This window comes from Cyprinus carpio, chromosome A21 (genome assembly GCF_018340385.1).
Source record: "Cyprinus carpio isolate SPL01 chromosome A21, ASM1834038v1, whole genome shotgun sequence".
Classification (NCBI taxonomy): domain Eukaryota; kingdom Metazoa; phylum Chordata; class Actinopteri; order Cypriniformes; family Cyprinidae; genus Cyprinus; species Cyprinus carpio.
In genome coordinates, this window is record NC_056592.1 from 2,009,132 (window position 1) to 2,037,110 (window position 27,979).

Genomic DNA, 27,979 nt, shown 5'->3' on the forward strand with positions numbered 1-27,979 from the left:
ATGTGTTTTCTATGCCTTGCAAACATAAATAAGTAATTTTGTGTAAGGATGTTGAATATTGTTGTTGGAAGCAGTGTTTATAGATAGATGTCATAGTCAATGTAATCTGCAGCTCTTATTGCAAATATTGTACAGTATATTACTGTATACACTTTTTTAAATGTTTTAATGCTCATCAAGGCTGCATTTATTTGACAAAAATACAGTAAAAACAGTAAAATTGTGAAATATTATTACAATTTAAATTAAGTGTTTTCTATGTGAATCTCTGTTAAATTGTAATTTATTTCTGTGATCAAAGCTTAATTTCTTTCAGCATCATTACTCCAGTCTATAGTGTCACATGATCTTCAGAAATCATTTTAATATGCTGATTTGCTGCTCAAGAAACATTTCTGATTATTATTAATGTTGAAAACAGTTGTGCTGCTGAATATTTTGTGGAAACTGTGACTTGTTTTCTTTAATAAGCCTGAATGTAGGGTCAGGTGTTGGTCAAATGTGGTCATATAGAGTTTCTCTGATGCTTTTGATTCTTGCTGTTTTTTTTTTTTTTTTTTTTTTTTGCATTTTTCCCCTCCCTGTTCTTCTTCTCTTCTGTCATTTTTAGGCCCACACACATTTTTATTTTTCCTTGATCTTTATCCTCTGGTGTCCATGTAATTCTTGACATGTGAAGAAACTTCTGGTAAATGAAGGTCAGAGGTCAGAGGCGTGAGTCTGCAGTCAGTGTAGTGGAATGCATTAGTTAAAGCCAGAGAGATTTGAAATAAACCACCCAGTTTGTTACTTTTTTAGATGTTTTGTAACTACTTTGAATGGAAAACAGACTGGATGTTTTGATTTGTTTGGTGAAAAAGTGTCTCTATATGAAAGGTGATTGAAAAATTACAGGGCCATCATCTAATCAGTCAGTTGAGGAAATATTATGGAGACTTTCTAAAGATTTTCATTTTTTTTTTCATAACATCATGCACTGATGCATCATTCACAATGAGACCAGAAAACACATACTGTATCGGGTCACAGGATGAGACTCACGCTTGTATGGGATAATCATTTTTAACCTCAGATTCCTTAAACAGGCTCATTCCAGAGGTAATCGATTTTTGTTGGATTATGGGAAGGCCTTGAAATACGGCTGTTTTGAAGCATCTCAAAGCACTCATTGTGTCGGGTTGGCTTGATTTCTCTTGCATGCCACGAGTTATCGGACACGGGTGTTGTTTTTGACCAGATAAGACTAATGCCTGCAAATTCTTTCTTGGGAAATGATAATAATTATTCCTTGTTTGCATTTAGAGCAGCAGCTTCCAGTGAAACATCTGCTAGTCTTTGACTCTTTGTTCACTCTTAAAAGAATGGTTCATCCAAAAATGAACATCTGCTGAAAATGTACTTATCCCCAGGCCATCCAAGATGATGAGTGTGTTTCTTCTTCGGATTTGGAGAAATGCCTTCCATCACTTGCTCAGCAATGGATGCTCTTCAGTGAATGGGTGCCGTCAGAATGAGAGTCCAAACAGCTGATAAAAACATCACAAGTAATCCACACCACTCCAGTCCATCGGTTAACATCTGGAGAAGACAAAAGATTTTGTAAGTGTTTGTAAGAAAAAAATCCATTATGAAGACATTTTTAACTTTTTAACAGCTGTTTGGACTCTCATTCTGACGGCACCCATTCACTGAAGAGGATCCACTGGTGAGCAAGTGATGGAATGCTATATTTCTACAAATCTGATGAACAAACAAATAAATCTACATCTTCGATGGCCTGAGGGTGAGTACATTTAAGAAAGTTTAATTTTTGGGTAAACTATTCCTTTAAAAATAAGCGTTCTGAAAGAGGATTTCATGCAGCAATGCCATATATGAACCATTTTAGGTTTCCAAAAGAAACTGTAAGTGAACAGTTCTTAAAAGAACTATATTCTTTCTTAGTATGAAGAACATTTTAATAATCTAAAGAACCTTTTGTAGATGTTAAATGCTCTTTATGGAACCATTGATGCCAAAATAGGACCTTTAATTTTCATTATTGATTTAATTAAAGCCACTGTCTTCTGTGTTGTTTAGGAAGTTGAGCAGTAAAACACGAATTTAGAGATGAAATACGTCTGAAGGGAGTGTTTGAAAAGAAACAGATCTGTGGAGAACAATGTTACATTAGAGCGGTCAGTACCTTAATAGTGTTCCTGGGCCAGTACAAAACATCTTGTGCTAGAGAGGCTGTATTTTACACTTCTGTAGCATTTATTTTTCTCCCTGAAGCTCATCAAGGTCTCTTGCACCAAGACAGTTGCAATTTAGTCTAACATGATCATTTTCAGCCCTCTCTCTGACCTTTTCAACTTGTGAGCTCAATTCCAAGTGCACTTTAATCCAAACTACTGCGCACAAATCTCATTTGCACCTACTTTTAGTCTGTTACATTCAAATATGTCGAATAGTGATCGTGCACAATGTGACTGTGAATATGATTAATGCAATAAGGCTTAGAGGTTATTGGAGTATGTTTATTAATTTAATTCGATGTACTTGCCTTTTCTTTGTAATTACTTACTAGCAATTTCTGAGTGAAAACCTGTTTTTCATCATATGATGGCAGAATTTGGCTGAAAACTGGCAGGATGTGTATCTTTGCTTGTGTTTCATGAGAATCCTGTGACTTTCTCTGTGGGGGTGGTGACTAGAAAGACACATGGTACCCAATTACAAACAATATCTACTCTGGTACACTGACTCGTGGTCATTCGGGTTGCTCAAGGAATATTTTGTTCTTTGGTGTTACATTGTAACATTATCCAGCATTCTAGAATTTTGAGTGCAACATTGTTAACCGAAATGTAAATATTAATATGTTAATGCATTTGCAATTGCATTTGCATTGAAAACAGGGTCTTTTGTACTCTTATTTAAAGAGTTTACTGTAGACAAGCTCTCACATTCACAACTCAAAGCTTCCCAGTCCATTCAGACGCTTTATTAAACGATCACTGATCTGTAGCTTAGCGGCTTTATACTTCTTAATAAAAAGGCAGAACTGATGTAATTTGACTGACACACCGCTCTTTAAAATCGAAACAAGGAGTCACAATCTGTGGTCATTCTTCCAGGACGGCGGTTTCGGAGAGGAGTTGTTCATTCAAACCGAGCAGGTACAAGGAAAGACAAGCAAATTAAATGGGGTAAATGATTGGCGTGTAGATGAGACACAGTTACGTAAATGTACATGCACATTTTTTTCAACGCAAACACTATTTGTGATTCTTTCATAACACCCTCGAATTATCTAATGTGATTTTTTTTTTTATAAAGAGGATCAATTTTATTGAATCTATGGAAATAGAAATTTGATAGACAAAAAAAAACTGGTGTAAGATTCACAAATTCTAAAATGTAATAAAGGATAATTTTTCCAAATAATTAAATGGGAAGTAACTCGTTGAATTAAGCTTGCAATTTTGAAGTAAAAATTTTGAAATAGTATTTTCTTGTAAAATGTACTGCAATAATCAGTTTTATTTACAAATAAAAAAAAATTCTGTCTAAATGCCTAATTTTATAACTCTGTATTATCAACTTGTTTTGTAATAATTTTCAATGAAAAAATAATTATGTATTATGTACATAAATATTCATGATATTTATATTGAACTTAGCATGCTTCAATTTAAATTGAAGCACAAAACAATTTAATATTTGATCATTTTATATTCATTTTCTAATGTTTTTTTTTCTAGAATTTGCCATAGAAATAGAGTATACTGCTGTTTGTACGAAAGAAAAAGAAGTGCATATATATCTGCTTCAGCTATGAATACTTAATCAGTTTGATAATGATTTTGTGCATATATAATCAAAACACTACTGAAACATCTACTGTGCTCTGCTGGTTTAAATATCTTTTTTTGTGTGTGTTTTCAGACTCATTTTAATTGCTAAATCCACACAGAGCAGTTTGCAAGTTTTGCCTTCTGATCAGGAGTCTGTGTTGTCGTCTCTTGTGTAGTGGTTAAATTTAGGATAGAAAGAAATGCGATAAGAGTGGATCAGCTTTAAACCAGAACTCTGCCCAGGCCTCGATAGAGAGCCGAGCGGTGCGTCTCGGTGCGTTAAGGACACGCTATGACCCTGTAAACAATAGAAACACAGCAAACACTGACCCAGCCCCCTCTGTGCTGCATGTGCATTGATTTAATTCTGCTGTCAGCCGTCTCAAGTGTGCACGACCATACACACACACGCATGCAAGCACACCAGCTGATCTGCCGTTATTGTTTTGCACCTGTCACAGAGGCAGTGCTTCAAACGGTGTGTGTGTGTGTGTGTGTGTGTGTGTGAGTGTATTATTATCTGACATTAATATTTAATTGTTGCTTTGACTGAGAGTGAATGTTGAGGTTAAACCGTCTTGATCTGAGAGCCGTTTCTGCTCGACTGTGATGTTTGGCACATGCTTTTCTCAGAAAGGGAGAGAGAAAGAGAGAGAGAAAGAGAGAGAGAGAGAGAGAGTGGGGAAGGAGGAGTGTTCAGACCTCCACAGCCAGACACAACCATCAACCCTTATGACACCCAGAAAATCGCAGATTTACTCTAAATTATACACAGGTCTAGAAGCAAACAGACACGTATGAGACCGCAGACTCTGAAATGATTCTGGCTTGGTTTTTTTGCATCTTTGTGGATTTTGTGGTCATCTTGTCTGAGCTTCAGAGCGTCTTTACCGGCACTTGGTGAGTTTAAGTAATGCTTTTTGTTTTTTGGGGGTGTTATTCGATGCATATCGGGAATTTAACATTTAGGCAGTAGATTAATTGCAGACTTGTGCATTTTATAGGTTTTTTCGTTATTTCTTTCTTAATGTGTTTTTTTTGTTTTGTATTCATTTGTTTTTAGATAAACAAATAATTTTTGAATATAAAATACAGATGGAATATAATTGCAGACTTGAACATTTTATAGATACTGTTGGATGTTTGAAGGCAGGTGAGTTCAAATAATTTTTCTTGAATGTTTTTGGATGCATTTTGCACATTTTAATAACACAAGCAGTAGTTTATTTGATAACTTGCACATTTGATAGTTTCTGTTGGTTGTTTGTTTGAAAGCATTTGGTCAGTTTAAGTAATGTTTCTCATTTTTTTTTTTTTTTGGGATGTTATTGGATGCCTATTGCTAATTTTTAAAACAGACAATAGATTAGTTGAGAAATAGCACATTTTATGGGTTCTGTTGGTTTGTAGGCATTTGGTCAGTTTAAGTAAAATATTTCTTCTTTTTTTTTGTTATTGGATGCATATTGCATTTTTTTTTTTTAAACATACAGCCAGTAGATTAGTTGAGAACTTTCACATTTTACAGATTCTGTTGATTGATTGGTTAAGTTTTTCATTTTTAAGTGTTTTTTGTCTTTTTGCATGTCAAGCATTGCTATTACTATTGCTCATACTGAAGATTATTATTATCAAATCAAACACCTTAGCAACTGCAAAGCAAACACAGACAACACCCTAAAATCAGGTAAGTTTTGCACAAACAAACAGCAGAAAATGTGAAGATCCGGTCTCGTATTGTGTGTCAAATCCTCCCGTCAGACTTCAGTAAGATGTAGTTTATTGTGGCTGTTGGCCTCCTTCAGATGTGATCAAATGCATATTTAAACCTCCACTGTAATCAGTTTCTCTCTTCAGTTGTGAGTTTGTGTGTCTGTTTGGTGTGTGTGAGAGCCGAGATCAAAGCGCACACACACGCTGTTCAAGACCCATCTGTCCGACTTCAAAGCGCACGGGGATCGTGGACGTGTTTGTATAGCTGACGTGGAAAACACCTCAACACGACTTTTGATTTAAGGGATCAAACCACACACTGAACTTTAGCACTTAGGAATAGAGTTTTGCTCACGTAACAGTGATGCTAATTGTTGCAAACTGCAATAATAATTTTAATTTCAAACCCCAATGGATAAAATCGAACGTAATATTCTGGTTCACTCATAAAACGACACTTTAAGGAGGTTAAATGCTTTCTGAATGTTTTGCATGTTGTTTAGCTGGAGTTTAAGTGTTTGTAAATTGCTTTTTTGTTGAAACCCTGAATGCAACCTTTTCAGAGTGGAATTTAAACTTAAGTTTTAGATGTGAATATAATGCTGCCTGGTTAATGGATACCTTTGTGATTCATATGGGATCTATTGGGAGAATTATGGCTTGTGTTTTCCGTCTGCTCCAAGCACCTCGGGTTCTTGGAATCGTTGAGGAATTTCATACCCTCATTGGAAACTTTTGGAAATATAACAATTGGGTCGTTGGCCATATTGTGGAAACCCACAGAACTGGAACGTTTGCGTATCATAAATGTTCCCTTCCCAGCATCTCCTCATTCCTGTGCGGTTTATTGAAGGAAAAAAGAAGCGTTTGACCTTTAGTGTCCTGTTGCATTCTGGGAGAGCCCTGGAGGGATCGATGAGCAGTCGTAACTGCCCGTCACATTTGGCTAATTAGCTGCCATTGTTCTGAGGTGAGAAGGAATTTGGCTCTGTGTGGAAATCCAGCGTTGTTCCCAACCCACTGGTTCACAGCAGAGATGTTTGACACATGCAAATGAGCAGTAATGCTGCTTGCATAATTGTCAAAATGTCTCAATTAATCCCTGATGGTCATTCTTTGTACCTGTATGTTAAACTGTGACTTGATGTGATTTATGAATGCTGTCATTAGCATCATGTGTGCTTGTGTTGTGGGTTTCATGCATAAACCCTAATGAGGAGAAGTCGGCCAGACGCCTGCCATACGTTTGTCTCCCAGAGGACTTCAGTGATGTCTCAGACAAAACCACATCCTCTAGAACCAATTAAAAGCCAATTAAACAAAGTGATGAAATTAAATTAATTGATGCTGTTAATTAATATGCCATTTTATCTTTTTATTTGTGGTATTTGTTAAGTGATCAGACTTATGTTTATTATTTTTCACATACTGGTTAATAAAATTCCACACATCAATTTTTTTTTTAAATATATACACTACTGTTCATAAGATTCAAGATTTTTATTTGTCACATACATGTAAGAATCTTGAATCTTATGAACAGTAGTGTATAAACGTTCATAAATTCTTTTGAACTTTTTATTCATCAGATAATCCTGAAAAATAAAATGTATCACTTTTTTTCACAAAAACTTGAAGCAGCACAACTTGATTTTCAACATTGATAATAATCAGAAATGTTTCTCAGCGTATAGGAATGATTTCTGAAGATCATGTGACACTGAAGACTGGAGTAATGATGCTGAAAATTTAGCTTTGAACACATCAATAAATTACATCATATATTTATAAATGGTTATTTTAAATTTTAATAACAATAAATTGTAATAATGCTTGTATTTTTAATTAAAAAAAAAAATGCAGCCTTGGTGAGCAGAAGAAACTTCTTTCAAAAACCTTTAAAATCTTAATCTATTTCACTTCCTGCACCTGGTGTAAGAGGTCTCCTTCATTGGCTTGATGTTAATAAACTGAATAATTTATGAAGCTGACAGTTTGCTGCAGTTTTAATCTGTTTTGTAAAATCATCCTGTTGCGCTCAGATCTGTTCCAATAAAAATTATATGAGGGGAAATTATAAAATAACACATAAAAGCCTTGTAAGACATCGCTCTCTTTTTAGCACCAATGCTGTATTTAGCACAGTTTTTAGGGTTCATATTAATCTATATTTGGCTAATGAAAGCTCGTCTCATCGTGGTGGTGATTTTGTACAATATCCCTGTTGTCACTGAGATTAGATTCTCCTGTACTCTCTGGATTCCTAAACGTGTTCTATTCGTTCTCCGGGGTTCCGCTGTTGCCATGGAGACGGAATCCCCCACCAAGCTGGCAGAAACCCCTCTGTCCTTTAATGCGAGTCAGACGTGGTTGTGTGTATCGGCCCTGTGTCGCTCGCTTTTGTTTGCAAGAACAGCTGGAGAACTCATAGCAGTTTAAAACCTATTCTATTTCAAATTTACCGTGGTAATCATAGTATCCACCATTTATTGTTGCAATAAAAAAAGGTATTTTTCAGTGTTGGTCTACAAAGGGAATTGTTTAACTACATATCTCAGTATTGCTTTTTAGTACAAAAGCTTTTTTTTTAAAAGCAGGTTTTATTGCCGAACACAATGTTACATTCACTGGCAATATTTCAGCAATAAAGTTTTGTCTGTTGGCTGTTTTGAATCAGAGTTAGTGATGTCTGATTCATGAATGAATCACTCTTGGGAGTCAGGTTGAATATTAAACAAAATAGGAAATATGTTGCAAGAATACTATTGTACTGTAAAAATGTATTTTAGATTTACATTTTATTTATAGTACAAAAAGAATTGCACTTGTGAGTCGGGTTAAATAGCTTTTTGCAGCTGGTTTGAATCGCTCACGTGAGTCGGATTGATTCAGAATCAAACTGAGTCAAGTCGTGTCAGAACGTTCTTGTGAGTGGGGTTGAATCACTATTTGGGAGTCATGTTGAATCGCTCTTTGGGAGTCAGATTTGAATCTGTAGAGCCAAATGAGTTCGCAAAGCAGACTGAATCATTCTGATTGTTGATTCACTGCATCATTTAAAGTGGATGAAGTGCACTCGGACTACTAAAACTAGTTTCCCACATTGCATTGCACTGAACTTGACCTTCCATTTGACATTTCAATGTGATGAATGAACCAGAAGTAATATTACCATCTTTTATATTATTTCTTGCTAGACTTGTTATTTGATCGGCCTGCCAAAAATTGAGACACAAAATTGCATTTAAAAAACAAAATAACCTTGTCAAAATAAACACAGTGAATTCATGTGATAATGTAGCATTCTATCGTTTGAGTTGCATACTGTTTAATGTGCAATTCCATAAAGAATAGCATGCGATGTGAAGTACATACTGTGCAGCAAGCAGTGTGTTAGGATTGTATTCTGAGCCTTTGTGTGTGCAAGTTCAAATATCTCCCCCTCCTAATGTGAAAGTCCTTGTGTCCTCTCCACAGATCCGTGAAGAGCTCTCTGCTCCATCTTCAGCTGCCTGAGACGTGAACCTCAGAAAGACTCTTAATGAATCAGTATTCGCCGCTCGATGCCATGGCGTTCAAGTGAGTAGTTGTTTTCTGCATCTATATCCTGCTGCTTCTCCTGTATGATCTCAGTCACTATCATTAGGTTAGCAGGGATGCAGTGTTACGTCTTCAGTCGAATGCATGGAAAGCGCTGGCATATAAAGGGTCTTTTCTCCGAGGGCCCCTCAGAGACGTTTGGCATTCGCATGGAAGCTGATTTGCATTCCATCTTGGCAGAGTTGAGGTTTCTGACGCTGGATGCTTGTTGGCTGCTCTCTTGTTTTTCAGTTTGTCCCAAATTCCTGTTTTCTTTCTTTATTTCTCTCTTTCTCTTTCTCTCCTGCTTGTCTTTGCCAGTTAGAAGACAATGAGGAATGGAAAAGATGACTGTCTTTAGGAGGTATTGGTCAGATGAGGGTGTTTTGAAAGAGTTTGCCAGACAAATACAGAAGTTTTTGACAATGATCTTCACTCTCTGGGCTGAAAAGTGTCAGAAACACAATTCATAATGCAATGCAAGTATGAGTTTGGTTTGTTTCCCCATGCAGTGGAATCAAATAAGGCTGCATGATATCGGGGGGGAAAAAATCTTTTTTGCGTCCATTTGTTATTGATTAATTTATTACTAATAATATTTATTAATATGAGTTTTTTGCATAAAGTAATTTTCACCAGATTTAAAATAATTTACAAATAATAAATAATAATTTAAAAATATTGAATTATTAACTGTGATTTTTAAAAATATTACATAAAATACAAAATATGCTGCAAGAATACTATTCTAATGCACAATTTAAAATATTTAATATTATTAATATTAGTGTACAGAAATAATATAAATTAAAATAAAATATATTATTTAAAATATTTAAAAGAATATATATTTTATATTACTGTTGTAAAATTTGTTATCAATTATTTTTTTTGTACTTTAAACCCTCACAATAAATAAACCAAGATACTTTAAGCAACTGAAACATCGTATGAGCTGCTAGTGTGTAAGTGAACACAATGAAGCACTTCACTGAAACACACAGCTCGTATTTTTACTTAATTAAATGGCAGCCTTTGCAGTTTGATTGCATTAAGCCATATCATGATTGTGTTTTATTGTGATATATCATGCAGCCCTCAGATCTAGCGTTAACGTCTGCCTTTGGCCTAAAATTTCTCTTCATGATTATCAGAATGCTTATAGTATGGTTTGTTTTGTTTTAAATACAAAGGCATTGGACAACTGTTCCAATGATGCATCATTTGGATTTGGAGCAAAGTGCTTCTCAGACATGCTGGTTTTGGTTTCTGGAGTGGCTCTGGATGTCAGAGCAAAGGAAGTTGTCAGTGACGCTGATGTCTCTGTTAGTGATTGAAGGCTGTCAGCTGTCTCTCTGTAACATGCACACAAACTACGGTTTCCATTCTGTGGAAAGTGTTGCAGCGACTCGTGGAAATTTGGACAGATCGCTGAAACATCACATCATTTAGTGCATTTTCCCTGGTTTTTAGGCACATAAGCAAATAGTTCATAGCCATTATTTTCTAATGGTGTCAGCAGTCCTGAATCTGAGTCTTGCTGTCTGTTTAAGATGGTGTTTCAGATTGCGTGAAAGATTATCTTGAGGAAACAACACACAGAAACTAGACCTTTAGTTGGGAGAACTTTGTGTTTGTTCAATAAAGGACAGTATGTTGTGAATGTAGTCATGATAAAAGTTTACAAAAAAAATATATAAATATATATATATATAAGATATTATATATATATATATATATATATATATATATATATATATATATATATATAGAGAGAGAGAGATGGAGAGACAAAGAGAGAATATAGTCGCATTAGTATATCAAATAAAAAATATGTATTTTATTATTATTATTTTATTATTTTTTTTTAATATTTTGAGTTTATGAATGTTGAATTTGTCTATATATTTTTACATTTATTTTTAAGTTTTAGTCACATTAGTATATCAAATAAAACAGCTGAAATAAAATTTCTTTTTACATTTATTTAAATATTTTATACCATTTATTTTATTTGCAAGGAACAAAAATATTTACTTTATGGTTTTAGTTTAGTTAAATACATCAACCCTGTGAAATTTATATAATAATTATTAATATTGATACAAATAATTCTCACATTATTAATGTTATTCATCTTAATTATTTATAATATTATTTACATTATAATAGTGTATAATAATTATTAACTAAAATAATTTTTATAATAATTATATTATTTAAGTAAATGTAGCATTTTATTTTAACAATTTCTGGTTTTACAATGAAAACCACTGAGATGTCAAGATGAAGTTTTATCATGTCTTTAAATGAATGTCAAATCGTCCTCAAGACTTCTGGAAGTGACGAGCTTGTTGATGAGTTGTCGTAAAAAAGATCAAAGGTAACCTAGCAACCAGCACGGCGTCTGATCGGAGGCCCCCGATCCAGCCGTCCTTTGTATCGCCTGTGCTGCGGTTTTGCAGCACAATTGTTTTTGTGGAGGAATGATAAATGTGCTGCCAAAAAGACGTGAAAAAACACAGAGTACGAGAGTGAGAGATGCTCGCTGTCATCGGGACCGGAACAAAGACCCTCTACACAAAACTACTTGAGATTCATGTCTGTCTGAATGCATGCCTGTCTTCCTCCCATTCTCTCTCTCTCTCTCTCTCTCTCTCTCTCTCTCTCTCTCTCTCTGTCTCTCTCTCTCAACAAAAGCTCGATTTCCAAGTTGAACTTCTCCAAACACAAATGTGGTGTAGTGACTGTGCGCTGTCAAGATACTTAATGACAGGGAAGTAAGTAACTTGTATAACATGACAAATTGCTCAAACTTGTTACAAGTCTTCTGAAGTGATAGATTTATGTGAGGAACAATCAAAAATACTTTCTAAATACTTTAACTCTTATATAATGTCTTCATGGTGTGTACCATGGAAAAGGAAAATAATGCATGTTAGAAAAAAAAGAAAAATAAACCAAGATACTAGTCAGCATACACTTTTGTCTGCCTGGATTTGATAAGATTGTTAAATGCAGAAAATTATTTGCTTCTAAGTAAACATTTTGTGAAACAAGTGTCTCTTCCTTTTCTAAAAGGGGATTTTTAGAGACAACGATGGTCTTTGTGTTAAATTGCATTGTGCTTTATCAGAAAATTGTTATTTTGATTAAATAATAAAATGTTACTAATAAATGTGTGAATAATAAATTAATACAAAATGAATAAAACTTAAAATAGCATCAAAAAAATACAATATTTTTAAATGATTATTTTTTAATTAAGTAATATTTCAATGAAAATTGTAATAATATTAATATTGAATTGATACAAAATTAAAATAATAATTTTCACAAATTCATTTAAAAATTATTGTATTATGCCATCTCATCTCAATCATATTTTGAAAACATAAATATAAAAAAATATATATTCTAATAAAATTAAAACAAATAGAAAAATAAAAACAAAAATAAATAAAAATGATAAAAAAAATAATAAAAATTATATAAAAAATTCTGTAATGTTTATTATAATATTTGTAGAATTATTCCATCAGAACAGCAGTGATAGGGTTGACAGTTTCTATAAATATCTAGTTGTTTGCTTTACAAAATCATGGTAAATGGTCAAGAGTTGATGAGTTCAGATCGTCCTCTTCTCTTAGTAAAGACACACTACTTGATGGATGGTATGGTTTTTGTGTGTATTGTGAGTAAGAGGCTTTAGCTGTTTCTGTCTGTAAATCCAGATTTGGCTTCTTGTTGGCAGTGAGCAGAAATCCCATCACTCTCAGTACAAACCCCTGTAATCCCGTTCACCTTGCAGCCCCACATCTACAAATTTGAAGCTGAAAAGCTCTTTTAAGGAAATATCTCCACCGCTTTTGTGGAGCAAAAAGGTTTTCTGGGAGCTTAGATTTAGTTGGTTTAATATTTAGTCCCAGAGCGTCGATCAAAGATTATAAAATAATCCAGATTTGCATTTACAAGTGAATTACAAGTGACGGTTCTGATCAGCATATGAACAGTTCGAGATCATGTGACCCTGATTTAGGCGTAGGTCAAAGGTCAAGCTCCTCTGACCCGTCACCCCCAGGCTGCCGTAACCGCTCTGATTCAGTCCAAACAAACGGGAAGCAGCTGCGATGTGAGAGTGAATCGTTTGCAGATATTAATTGTTGCCTGATGTCTTTAGGAAATCTGGAGTTACTCGAGAGGAAGATAATAAACGTCATCTGTTGCTTTTTTGAGTCACTTCTTCCTCTGTGGAACAACAAAAGGGGGTTTTAGACAGATCTTTCATTCTTCTCATTACCATAGAGCTAATGAAAATAAATGGGGACTTTGACTGGCTTTTAGTTTTTAAAATATCCAGAAAGAGTAGTTTATATGACTTGTATTCCGAATCTCATGATCACTTTATATGAGAAGCAGAAAGAAATTTAAGTAGCTCTCTAAAAAACCATTCCCTCCGCTAGGGCTGCTTTCTTTTTAATCTTCCTGATAAAAATTGCAGATTTAAAATGCAATACAAAAAAGTTTGATGTGTTTGTTTGTAGGGCTGCATAATTTTGCCAAAAATGTATTATATAAAATATGAAATTTGATTATATATCAACATGATTATATACATAGTCATATTTATTTTTATCATTGTTATTATTATTAATATTATTATTATATTCAAAATACGTTTATTTGAATAACACCTTTCATAAAAAAAATGCAGCTCAAAGTGTTTCACATTGGTGGCATATGAAAAATATAGAAAAATAAAATAAAAAAATAAGGTGAATAATAATAATTATTATTATTATTATTATTATATAAAAGTTTTAAACTTAAGAAATGTATGCTGTAATAATGCACTGTAAAATATACTATTTAATAATAACATAATTATAAGTATAATAAATATAAAAAAAAAATAGGAAAAACAGAAAAATAGTAATAAGAAAATTTTAAAAAGTGCAAATATTTGTAAAAATAAACTAAATAGGAAATATTGTAATGTTTCACTTTAAAATATAGACTATTATCAAAAACAAAAAGTACTGTAAAAATGGTATCTATGTTTATGCAACTGGCCCCAGGTTTGATATCAGTGGACACGACATGTTTGAATGTTTTGAATTAAATCAAGTGCAAACTCTGAGATTTATGCTCGAAGGGAAAATTTCAGATGGGTTTGAGATGAAGGTGAGTAAATGACCGAACTCTTTCTCATGGACGAAGAAACTCATCTCTGTCTCTGTCTCCTCTGAGAGCTGTGCTTGAGCCATTGAAATATAACAATATCGTCCTCTAGTTTTGTAGTGCTGTGGTCTTCTTCTCATCAGTCACGCGCGTTTGTTCTCCGTTCTGCTCACCAACAATCGAATAGTCGTCTCGGTGTTCAATAGTTGAAGTCCTGCATTATGAAGAGAGCGACCCGTGACATCTTCACTTCCTCCGGCTCTGTTTGAGTGTGACTGACAGCTCTATCGCCGGATGTTGTGTGAAGCGGCGTGCGACCGTTTCCTCTCGCTGTAACGTGACGTGACCTTTGACTCGTAGCTCATCAATTTTAGGCCGCTGTCAATGATCTGACAAGAGATCTCGACACCTGCCACAGCGGGACGAGGGCGTGTGTGTGTGTGTGTGTGTGTGTGTGTGTGTGTGAAACACCAGAGGAAGGATGCTCTGAATGTCAAGATGATGAGAACATCAGGTTCTTTTGTGAGTTTGTGTGCATCTGTATTGGGAAGCTTGTTTGAAACCATATTGATGCAACCCGATTACAACTGAAAATAACTACTACCTTTTGCTTCCAGCTTGTAGTGTATCTGTAAGTAAAGTGTTTGATTTACTTACAGTAGGTGGCTTAATTTGAACATCTATGGCATTGACATTTAAAAAAAGCAGATGAAGAAATTTTTTAAAGTTATCTTTTGATAAATATTTTTTGTCTTTTGTAGTATAGAATTATTATTATTATAATTTAGAATTGTTATAATTATTATAAATTATTTTATTTTATTATAAATTATTATTTTATTATTATTTATTAGTCAATTTCTCTTTTTCTTTATTCATTTTATTTTCTTTAATTAGTTTTTCTTTTTTAATATTTTTATATATTTTTTATTTTTATGTATTTATATTTATTTTTATTTATTATTTTTTTCTTTTTTGTCACCCTGAAGCAGTGCTTTACAAATAAGTGTTATATAAATATTTTTTTACTTCATTAGAATTTTTTTAATGTATTTTTCATTTTTATATTATATATATATTTTTTTTGTTTATTACTATTTTTCTGTCTTTTTTTAAATGCCTACCTGTGAATTACTTTTATGTATATAAGCGATACAAATAATTTATTTTAATAAATTTATTTGAATTAAAAAAATATATATTTTTTATATTTATTTTCTATTCATTTTCTTGCTTCTATTTTTAAATGCCTTCCTGTGAAGCTATTTGTGCTGCATTTTAATGTATGAAAGGAGCTATACAATTATTATAAAATAAAATTATTTATTACTATTATTGTATAATAATATTGTATAATATATAAAGTGTTTATTATTAAAACACTTATTTATATAACTGAAGTGATATAATGATAAACAGCAGTATTTGACTGAAAGTTCATTTGTTACAAAATATGTAAAATATCCTTAGAATCATGTGAATTGATTATTTGAAACTTTTTATATATATTTATATAAAAAACAAACACAAACTAAAAACAAACTAAAATGACTTTGTCAGCACTACATGCCACATTTTAGGAGAGTGTTTTTGATGATTTCATTATGTCTGTTTAAAAACAACAACAACAAACAACTGCGATAGAATTTGTTGCTCTAAACTGCAGCTTATTGGGAAAAGTAGCTTTTTAGTAGCTCTGATGCTCAGCTAATGAGGTTTGAGGTCATTACGTCTAAATATCATCATTCATATCTAAACCACATTTTCCAAAATAAGTTTCTCAGGTTGTTGTGTTCCTCTTCTGACCCATTGATCCATCTGAAGTTATTGCTGATATATGCAGACGTTTGTGAGCATGCATCACTCAAATTAAGCACTGAATCAAATTTAGACTGACATCAGGAAGAAATTAGCATGCAACATAATGGATAATTGGGACGGGGCCTGTGTTTGTGTGTGCTGGCATTATGTCCGCATGACTTGCTGTAATTGTCTCTGGCTTGTATATTCACCCCTCGACTCAGTCCCGGTTAACAGACGCTTGAGCGCTTTCTCTCTGACCTACATTAAAGTGTATAGCTGATTGTTTCTTCAGCAAAGGTTAATGATCTCGGCGATATTAACCAGAACCAGAACTAATCAACAACACAGTAGCTACTTGTTAATTTTCAGCTTGTGTTAGTTTGATTTTGAAGCATGTAGTAATTGGTTAAAGGCTAGTCTGTGCCTGTGGTGGTTTATCTGGTTGCTAAAAGCACATGGAAGGGTAAACTGATCATATATCACAGATTTATTATACTTATAATTATAATTATGTTGTTATTATTAAATAGTATATTTTACAGTGAATTATTAATTTTAATAATTTTATATAATAATTATTATTATTATTATTCACCTATTTTTTTATTTTATTTTTCAATATTTTTCATATGCCACCCATGAGAAACAGTTTGAGCTGCAATTGACAATTCAATTTATTCCCAATAGAAATTGACCGATAATCGGTTTTACGAATATTTACTTTGAGCAACTTACTTAATCAGATATCAATTATTGCAAAAATGTCTTCAAAATGAAATGAAAAAATTCTAACAATCAAATATACACAATATTACAAAAATGATAATAATAGTAAAAGTAATAAATCTAAAAAACAAAAAAAATAATAATAATAATAATAATAATAGCAATAATAATAGTTAAAAATAATTTAAACATTTAAATAAAAATTAATAAAGATTGTTATTACATTATCGTTATTGTTATTCAACATACTTGTATTTGTATAGCATCTTTCATGCATAAAATGGAACTCAAAGTGCTTCACAGGGTGGCATAAGAAAAATATAGAAAAAATAGTAATACGAAAATGTACAAAATAAAGTGAGGAATATGAACATATTTAATAATAATAATTAATATTATTGTTAATTGTTAAAACATATAGTGTTTTATAGTATAATAATAATAATAAATTGTTTACAGTAAATATCAGTAAAACCGATTATTGGACAGTTGAATTGTCCATTTATTTCTGATTATTATAATTATATTTAATTTTATAATAATAATAATAATAATAATTATAAGTAAATTGCTTTCAATACATATAAGTAAAACCGATTATCGGTTTCCCCCCCATGTGGTTTTTAGCAGCCAGATAAACAACCTCAGTCTTTAACTGCAGATATTTAAGCAGTTTTCTTAATAGGATATTGGTTTATTAATATCAAATCGATAAACATCATATCTAGAGTGACCAACTAATACTTACTCCTAGGTTTACATCCAATACTTTAAACTGTGGTTTGAAATTATTACTTTTATGAAAAGTTGATAAACTTCCTTGTCATTTATTTTCTCAATTTGATAATATTTGACTTTGTCTATTTATTTTGCTTGTTGTTAATATTATAGTTGCTTTTGTTATTATTATAAAAAAAATCATGCTATATTTTAATGTTGTGATATGAAAACGAAAGTAAAAAAAAATTAAAATTAAAACAATAAATAAATATCGGTTATCCGACATATATAAATAATCGGTATAAGTTATAAAAAAAACAATATTAGTTGATCTCCAATTCCCAACCGCTTACGCTTAAATGGCTCATTTATACGGTAAGTGTTCCACAGTCAGAAACAGGCCAGAAATTGCACGCTTCATTGACTGGATGATGAGTGTCTCGTTTGCATACTTGTTTAAATGAATGATGCTTCTGTATTTGGGAGATTGTGTCTGTGAGCAACAGGTTTTGTGCTTAAAGGAAATGTGTGCTGCAAGTTGTCAGATAGGAATCTAAGTGAATGTGGGACAATGTTGAGACAAACTTCCTGCTCCTGTATCTGAGGACAATATCATGACATTTGCATTCAGAATCATGGTGTTTTACAAAACATGCTACAGTACTCTGGTAACTGTTACTGTAATTTAACTGTAATTTTGTAACTGTTATAAACATGTCAAGCTTTTGAAGAGCATCCAGCATCTGATGTCTGATCATGCATCTGTCCACATCTCTATCTCTATGATTGCTTTGCTTCAAATTTGATTCATTTTGAGTGTGAGAACAGAGGTAGGTTCTCTGCAGTTAATGTCCACTTGAGTGTTTTATGATTGACAACATGTTATTAAAGTCTCTAAAACAGGCAATTAAAGCCACTGATATAAAACTGCACAAATCTGCCTCATCCAGCTCTTTCTGTACAGCTGCGTTGGTTTACACTATAAATGTTTACCTTTTATAGGTTTCATTTTTATTAACCCCAGTTTTTTTACTTCTTATAAATAAATGTTTAAATAGATATATATTGCATAAAGGAAAATATAAATTGCTTGTAATAAAGCACTTTTAATAAAAAAACAAATATAATATTATAATAACTAATAAATAAATAATATAATGTATTATAGATATATAAAATATATTTACAAATATTGATGTGTGATATTTAGCTGCTTTTTTTTTTTTTTGCTTTGTTTTTGTTGTGCTTTTTTGTTTAGTTTCAGTTGACAAACCAGACAGTGTTAACTGTTTCTTCAGTAGATGAATATGGATAACTGTTCATTGCTTTTTAAATATGAAGATATGTTCTAATATCTGACCAGTGGAAATAAATAATCAATTTGAGAATGTTTTTTAAAAAGCAGTGTTAATATTTGAAATATTTTATACATAGTGCATTCTGAGAAATTTTGTTTCAGTGTTGTATTGTTTCTTAAGTAGGTAAAGATGGATAACTGCTTAATGCTTTGGAAATATAGTTTAGAATTGATATGATTTTAATATCTGACCGATACCGATATTATTTAGCGTCAAATCGGTTAAAAATCAGTGCTAGTATTTTATAGATTGTGCATCCTCTGTTTATATGTTGTCATTTATGCTCTCATGTGTGTGTTCTCTGTGTATTTCCTCTCTTTAACATTCATCCGTCCATCCATTCAGTGTGTGACTCCATGATAACCCTCTCCTCATCTCTGTGTCTCTCTTCAGCCGGCGGCTTTTATAATTCTCTCTGAAGGACGGATCTTCAGGTCTAGTCGAGCATCGTGGGAGAGTTACAGGTCAGAAATCCCTCCTCTGTCCCGTGTGCTTTGGGGCTTTCGCTCGCTATCATTGGTTGAGCTGCATGCGATGACATCATGCATGGAACCCAACGGTCGCATTTAAAACCTGCATGTTTTTTTTTCCTCATTTTGATCTTTTGCTTGAGTTGGAAATCCTGCTTGTCCATCCCAAGTGATTTTTTTTTCTCCTTGGTTGTGTTCAGATTTCTTTCCTCCACTTTTCCTGCAGTTTACCTTCTTTTCTTCATTCGCAAAAGTCCACTGAGTGGGTTTGTTTAATCTTTTCTTTCTGGGTTCATGGTTCTTTGCCTTTTATTCCATGTTGTACATTTGGGTTTGTTTTTGTGAGGCCTCAGATTGCTCTGTCTCTCTCCCCTCTCATATATCCAGCAGCTTATGCTTGATTACTATAATAAAGTGACATTATTGTGTTATTGATGAGTTAACCAATACCTAGCTTGCAACAGTGTTATTTTACTATCATTTGATAGTATTATAGATATTTTTATTTCTTGTTTTGTTTTTACTTTTATAATTTCCTTTTTCACTTTAATTTTGTTATTAATTTTTTACAAATGTCTAAATTTTTTATTTCAGTATTAGTTACTTAAGCGCATTAAGTTAAACTAAATGAAAATAAACAAATGTTGCTTTGACATACAGCTGACAGTTTAATTCTATAATAATTTATTTTAATTTTTTTGTCATATAATTTTTTTTTTTATGGTTTTAGTTTTAATTATAATAATCCTGGCTTACAGATTTATCACTTAATAAATATATTGATTTATTTATTGATTGATTGATTCATATATTTACTTATATATTTTATACAGTATAATAAATTTTTTATTAAATATTTATAATTAATTAATTACATTTATTTTATGATTTATTTTAATTATTTTATTTACTTGTTTTTATATATTTATATTTAATTATGTTTGTTTAATTTTATATTCAATTTATTTATATTTAATTTAATAAATGTATTTTATTTATATCATTTTATTAAATATTTATATTTAATTTAATTATTTTATTTTGTGTATTTTAATTATTTTATTAACTTTTATTTATTGCTTTATTTACTTATTTATATGCATTTATTTATTTTTTTGTTTGTTTTTTATTTACATCTCTTAAAGAACATATGAGTTGTAAAACTGCCACAGTGTTGGGGTTTTCTGAATGGTTGCTAGGGTGTTGCTAGGTATTTTCTTCCTGTCTAGCATGAAAAGATTCCTTCATCCTCATGATCTTCTGGTCTCTAGATATGGCTCGGGTCCTTCAGTATACTTCTGTGGGACTTTTTTGAATCAGTTTTCTGGTCCAGCAGCCGAAAGTAGTGCATCTGATGGCTTGGGAAAGCGAAAGCACACCTCAGTTCAACATGATCTCCAGGTTTGGATTGGAGTCTCTCACCCAGTTCATGTTGTGGATCTGAGATGAGAGAGATTTGTAGCACATTCTTCAGTGTAACTTGATCCAGAGTTCAGAGTGATTTGTTGTGTTCATCCGAGCGATCTATAATGCTCATGGGGAAGTTTATTGTTAGGGGATGTGAGTATTTAAACTGACGGACGCTTCTTGGCCAGAATTGGTTGCATTGGGGGTCGTCAGGAGTCTGGAATGAAACGTATCAGTGTCTGGCTGTCAAAATGAGCATTTACTCTCATGTTTGCCAAGTCCCAGGCGAACACTGTGGAGGTGCTGGAAGTTTTCACAAAAGAGCCCAGAATGGCTTTTTGTCCGTCCTGAACCTTAAATCCGAGCGTGAAATCGCTGCCATGCTAAAGATGGTGCCGTGTTACAATACTGAGCATGGAGTGTGACAGTGAGGAGCGTCATGGGGTTTTACTCTTGTTTTAAAGACTCGTCAGGGCAGAAAAAGGCACCTTAATTAACAGGAAACAGAATGATGTATCGTACAATGAAACCGCTGTGTTTGTGCGCTGCTTCAGCGCGGCCCGCCGTGAGCGGCTTTATTCACTGTCAGCTCTGTGTGAGACACTGTTTTTGTTTTATTGAGACTTTTTTATTGTCTGCAGTGGTGTTTGAGTTCATTTTAAGTCTATTTAATATAAAAAGGGTCATTCTAAACACTTGTGGCATTGATGTTTCTCCATATATAATTTTAAGGTTTTTTGAATAAATAACATTCATAATTTAGTTTTTGTGAACATTTTTTTTATCGTCACTGACTCATTGAATTAGACTATTTATATAAAAATATACATGTTGTATTATTATTATTATTATATACAGCCTATTTTATATAAATACATATAAATATAAGAATAAGAAAAAAAAAAAAAAAATATATATATATATATAGATATATATATATATATATATATATATATATATAATATGAAAATAAAAAATGAAATAAATTGTATATAAATTATTTATAATTATATATATTGATGTCTTTGTGTATGTGTGTGTGTATATATATATATATATATATATATATATATATATATATATATATAATATATATATATTATAATCTGAAAAGGGTTCCCACGGGTCCTTGAAATCCTTGAAAGTTTCTGAAATCTGAAAAAAAAAAAAAAAATTCAAGGCCCTGGAAAGTTTTTGAAAAGAAACATACATTGAAACAGGTCCTTGAAAGTACTTAAATTTATTTTGGGCAAGAAGTTTCCTGGAAAAAATTCCATAAATTCCATATTATTCCCTCTGGTCCGCTAATGTGTTATTTCATCAACACTTCGTGGCCTATGCGTACTAGCTTGCTTGATTTACACTAGTTAGGCGCATTTACGCGTTACGTTAAGTGTTTCCCACGTAAGGGACTTTTGAATCGCCCAAAATGTCGGGGATTCGGCTTTTACTTTCTACAGTCACCAATGATTGTGTGCGTTTTGGTATTAGAGGGCTGCAAGGGACTGTTTTCTTAATGCCGCTCCCACTGAATTTCTGACCATTATTGCGCGCTCCCATGATTTTTGTGTCCAGTCCCGCCCGCTTTCGCAAACAGTCTAATACTGCATAATTTCCATGCATCAGGGAGCATCTATCAATATGCAGAGTATTGAAATCTCTTTTGAATAAGTGCTCGCTGTTCACTTTCACTTCTGTTTACGCGATCATGCACGCTCTGTGTAAAGTAAGATCAGATATTTGTCAATAAGCTCAGGATCTGTTGAGCAGCAAATCCTCCAGCGTGATCTATCAGCCATCTCTCTCTTCTCAACCCGTGATCAGTCAAATCTGACTCCTGCAGCTCGTGTTGAATGCAGGGATGCCAAGTCTGGGTTTTTTTTCCTATGACTACTTTTAAACTGTTAATGGGTTGATTTTCACCCATGGGTTAAAGGTTTCAAATGTTGCTTAATTACATTTGACTGAAATGCTTGTATTGAAACATTTTGCATTCTGCCTATGATAAAACTGTGCTAGATGTTAAGTTTTGTGAAGGAGGGCCACTGGCAGGAAGCTTTTTAGCTGTGTTTATGATCAATATGCATATCAGTAACTGTTGAATATGTATTTTAGGTATGGAAATTACATTTTGAGTTTTGATATTTGGGATAGGGTCATTGCACTACTTTGGGCACTACTTTAACCACCAACCAAACACACCCCACCCTCCCGCACCACTGACCTCTTTTTGGAAAACTAAAATATGGCCACCCTACATGATGTTCATGTGCGCACAAAACTACTATGATGGTACCTCGACGTTTCACAGACATACCGTGAAATTAATGTTGAATTGCTTTGCTTGTTAAGATCATGTAAACCCATGAGGTAAGAAAAACTTAAAAGCATATTCATATATTTTAAAACTTCTGGTTACATGAGCCTAAGCTCTTTACAATAAAATCCATGCAACAGTTAATATCATTTTAGAATACAGTGTAGGATGTACCGAATATTCTTCAGTTTTATGCAAAACAGAACTACAACAAATAGAATATTGGATCTCTTTCATGGCCAAAAATAAATGCCAAAAAAAATGTGCATAAAAATTTGCATAGTTGTGTTTGAGACACGAAAACTGTAACAATGTATCTTACAAGATAACACGATGTAACCTTACTCTCACTTGAAATGTGTCCCCACATCAAGTCCTTGAATTTGAGGGTATAGGACCTGGAAAGTCCTCGAAAGGTCCTTGAATTTGAAGTTAATCAAGGTGTGGGAACCCTATTACAATGAAATTAAAATGAAGATAAAAAGGAAATGAAAATAAGTTATATATTATGTATATTATTATATTCATTATGTAGATAAATTTATTTAATATTATTTATCATATATATATATATATATATATATATATGCGTGTGTGTGTGTGTGTATATATGTATGTATATAAGAATATATATATATATGTATATATATATATATATATATATATACATATATATTATACTGCGATGCACATTGTGATGTGTCACAATGTGCATCGTTTAGTTTCACAAGGAGTGGTTTCTGTAGTTAATTTTCAGTAAATAATCAGTGTAGACTGGATAGAAAGTTGTGAATGTGAGGTTATGTAACGGTAAATAAGGCTCTTTTGTTATAAAACGGTAAGAAAAATCCTGTTTTGCATGACCTGAGAGCGGTGCGCAGATACAGAATCTGTTGACAGAAACCGAATCTTTATCCTGGTTTGAGTTTTTGTCAGTCTGTTGTACTGCTGTTCATCTTAAACTCTGCTCGTGTCGTGAGGAAGGACGGGCCGTAATATAACCCACCCCTAAACCTGATCGCCCACTGTGTGTGAGATTTATTTATATTCAGAGAGAAACTGAAGATTCCTGCATATGTGGAGACACACACACACAGTGTTAATGATCCCCACCACAGCACACACTCATGATGACTGCCACTCATTGAAAACAATCCAGTCTTGTCAAGGTTAAAGGCTTTCTCGCAGCACCTGCGTTTGGACATCACAGTCCAGACTTCTGCCTCTGATCTCTGCCGCCGGGGAATATTTATAGCCTGTGAATATCTAAGATCAGTTCCTCCCTTATTCTCACTGAGTTCTGTTTTACAGATAGTGTTCCTCTTTTGAAGACCTTTCACGCTGTATTTCAGTCATATAGCTCCTGAACAGTCGTGTAGATTAGAGTCGAGTTAGCTGATCAACACCCCAAACCCTCATTTACCCCCTCAGTCAGATTCTTTTATGGCATATGAACTTTGATTATTTTGTGGAATCATATGAGGTTCATATATGGTTCTTTTATAGCATCATAGGAACTTGTTTTATTATGACATCAGAGGAACTTAAAAGTTCTCCTATAGTATCATTACATTTACATTTAGTCTTTAGCAGATGCTTTTATAATAACTTATAGGTTTCTATGATGTCATTAAAGAACATTTAAGCTCCTATGATGTCATAAAAGAACCTCTAAGTACCTATAATTCCATTTAATAACTTTTAAGTTCCTATGTCATTAAAGAACATTTAAGCTCCTATGATGTCATAAAAGAACCTCTAAGTACCTATAATTCCATTGAATAACCTTTAAGTGCCTATGATGTCATAAAAGAACATTTAAGCTCCTATGATGTCATAAAAGAACCTCTAAGTACCTATAATTCCATTGAATAACCTTTAAGTTCCTATGATGTCATAAAAGAACATTTAAGCTCCTATGATGTCCTAAAAGAACCTTTAAGTACCTATAATTCCATTAAATAACTTTTAAGTTCCTATGATGTCATAAAAGACCATGTAAGTTCTTATGATGCCATAAAAGAACCTTTAAGTTAAATTATTACTTACTTAAATTAACTGGAACTTTTTATAGGTTTCTTTTAAGGCATTAAAGGTTCTTTAATGACATGATAAAAGCTTAATATCATCACATGAACTTAAAGTTTCTTTATCATGGTAGAAACGTAGGTTCTCTCATAACATCTTAGCAATTTAAAAGTTTCTTTTAAAAAGCTTCTCTTATGTCATCAATCTATAAAACCCATTTTTGGAAGCTTTATGCAGATGTTGAAAATGAAGTATTTTATTTCATACTATTGATCAACAAACATAGTAATTATACATTACATCTCACAGACAAGAGACACTATTTGTGTGTTTTTTTTGTGTGTGTTTATCCTCTTAAATGCACCTCACTTTCCTCACATGTCATTTCTGCTCCGTCCTGCAGCTCATGAAAAGCATGTGTATTTTAAAGGTCTCCGTAGCTCTGCCTAAATTTAAGTTTTTACAGGGACTGACCCTTCATCAGGCTTTGGTGTGGTCACGTCAGCGCTGCGCAGATGGACGGCTGTAATTACATGTGAAGCAGCTATTTTCTGTCCTTTGCATTGGGTTTCCATTACCTACAGTTCCTGTCCTGACGTTATTTAAGGCATGACCGTAGCTGTGCTGCAGCTAGTTTTATTTAGAAGGATATTGTAGAGCTTTCTGCAGCTTTATATACATACAGTGGCCTTAAAAAGTATTTAGATGCTTAAAATGTCTTAAAAAGTTAAATGCATTTAGCATTGTTTTTGCTGCAGTTCATGTGAGCTGATAGGTAGTTTAACAAGTGTTTTGTTGCATGGGGCATTAATTGCATGCTGCCGCTCCACAGGGCCGTGATGTCATGAAAGATTCATCACATCTGATGCCAAACCACTGCAGTATTTGTGGGGAGTTTTGCCAGTAACTGTATTCTGCTGTGGTTACAGGACTGTAAATGTGCAGATATGTTTCTGTGTGATTTCAAGTCAACATGCAACATGTGTTTTGCTCAGAAATGCATAACCTTACTGGGTTGAAATACTTATTCATGACATCATTTCATCCAAATGCCAAATTACATTTTTACTAAATATTGCAAATTATGTTTTTTATTTAGTAAATATGCAGTGTAGTGAGGTCATGTGACAACAGTGTAGCATACTACAGTTTGAAATGCTCATAATTATGGATTACATTTATATTAGCAATGTAGCACTGTGTGTATGTATTATATGAAATTAATTATATTACAATGTTTATAATGTATTTAAATATATATATATATATATATATAATATTACAATATAAAATTAAAAATTAAATTATTTTATATATCTGTATAATTTTTATAATGTTTTTATGTATTATTTTATTAATGTATTTAAATATATATATATATATATATATATATATATATATATATATATATATTATATATATATATATATATTATATATTTTTTTTTTTTTTTTTTTTTTTTTTTTAATACACACACACACACACACACACACATTCAAGGGAATGAGCTGATAAGATAAATACCTTGAATTCAACATAAGTAGCTTTGGATAAAAGCATCTGCTAAGTGCAAAGTTGGCCATCAGATGTACAAGGTAAATGTTTCTTTTTCTTTCTTTCTTTTTATTTATTTATTTAAAATTTTTGGAGAGATGAGTGGACGGGTTGAGGGTGAAAGACAAACTCTCAGACTCTTAGAAAGGAGCAACAGAAACCTAAAGAACGAACTGCAGTGACACATACACACACATGGGCTCTTGAAGCACGAGAGGCTGCAGAGAAAGAGGGGGATTGTGGGAGCTGTCAGTGGGCGTAGTGGGAAAGCTGATTCTGGCAGAAAAGCGTTGTGGGTCGGCAGAGAGTGGCATCGATGGCTGTGTCAGAGCGAGAGGAGGGACTCAGCTGGCAGGCGCTGAATGTTTCAGAGCGGACACATGGTTGCCCAGTTGGCAGGACGCCACCCTTTAAACCCAGCCTGCACTTCTGAGGCTGTGCGTGCGGCGGACACGAAACAGGTGCTGCACATACTGTAGACATCAAGAGTATGAATGCAGGACAAGTGGACTGTGTTTGAAATACTGTGTCCCTGTATCTAATGAACCGGAGGCGATGTCAACCACAGGTTTTAATCTCCTCTTTGACTCATTATTTAACCAGACTTCCAGAGATTTATACACCAAATTGTGTTGAAAATGCTCAATAACTGGATGCAGCATGAAAAACTGTCACATGACCTCCCTGCGTTGCATGTGTAATCATTTCATACTGCATAGTTTTGCATAATATTTTTTAAAAATAGTAGGTGGTTTGCAGCACATACTGTACTGTGCAATGTGCAAAATTAGATTCTATTTCATCACGATTTTTACAAAAAATGTAATTAAAGAATTTTTTTTTAATATAAAAATTACAAGTGGCACAACTACACATGCAAGTAGTGAAGTCAACAATGTTAATAATTATGGTATACATTTATATTAGCAAAATGTAACAATTTAAGTTATATGAAAAAATATATTATTTATATTAATATTATATATTATTTTGCATAATACTGTATTAATATTAATTATTATACAATATACAGAATTATAAATTTTAACAGTGCATGTATATTTTGTTATATAATATTTATATGTAAGATAATTAGGATTATATTGTATATATTTCAAATATTATATACATTTTATATACACAAACACATGTATATAAATGTGTAAATTTTATAATATAAAATTATATTTTAAGTTAAATTATAAGTATATAATATAAATATGGAAATGTTTTATTTAGTCCATGTTTTTTCGTAATTTTATATTTATATAAATATCAAAAAGA

The 27,979-nt window shown here is 32.7% G+C and overlaps 1 protein-coding gene across 1 annotated transcript in view; it reads left to right on the forward strand.

The window, feature by feature from the left end:
* LOC109082032 (semaphorin-4D-like) overlaps positions 1 to 27,979 on the forward strand; it is a 47,522-nt gene that overhangs the window by 3,782 nt on the left and 15,761 nt on the right. The window contains 1 exon segment of the mRNA XM_042778536.1: positions 9,030 to 9,131. Coding sequence (XP_042634470.1) covers positions 9,094 to 9,131 — 38 coding nt within the window. The 5' untranslated portion in view covers positions 9,030 to 9,093.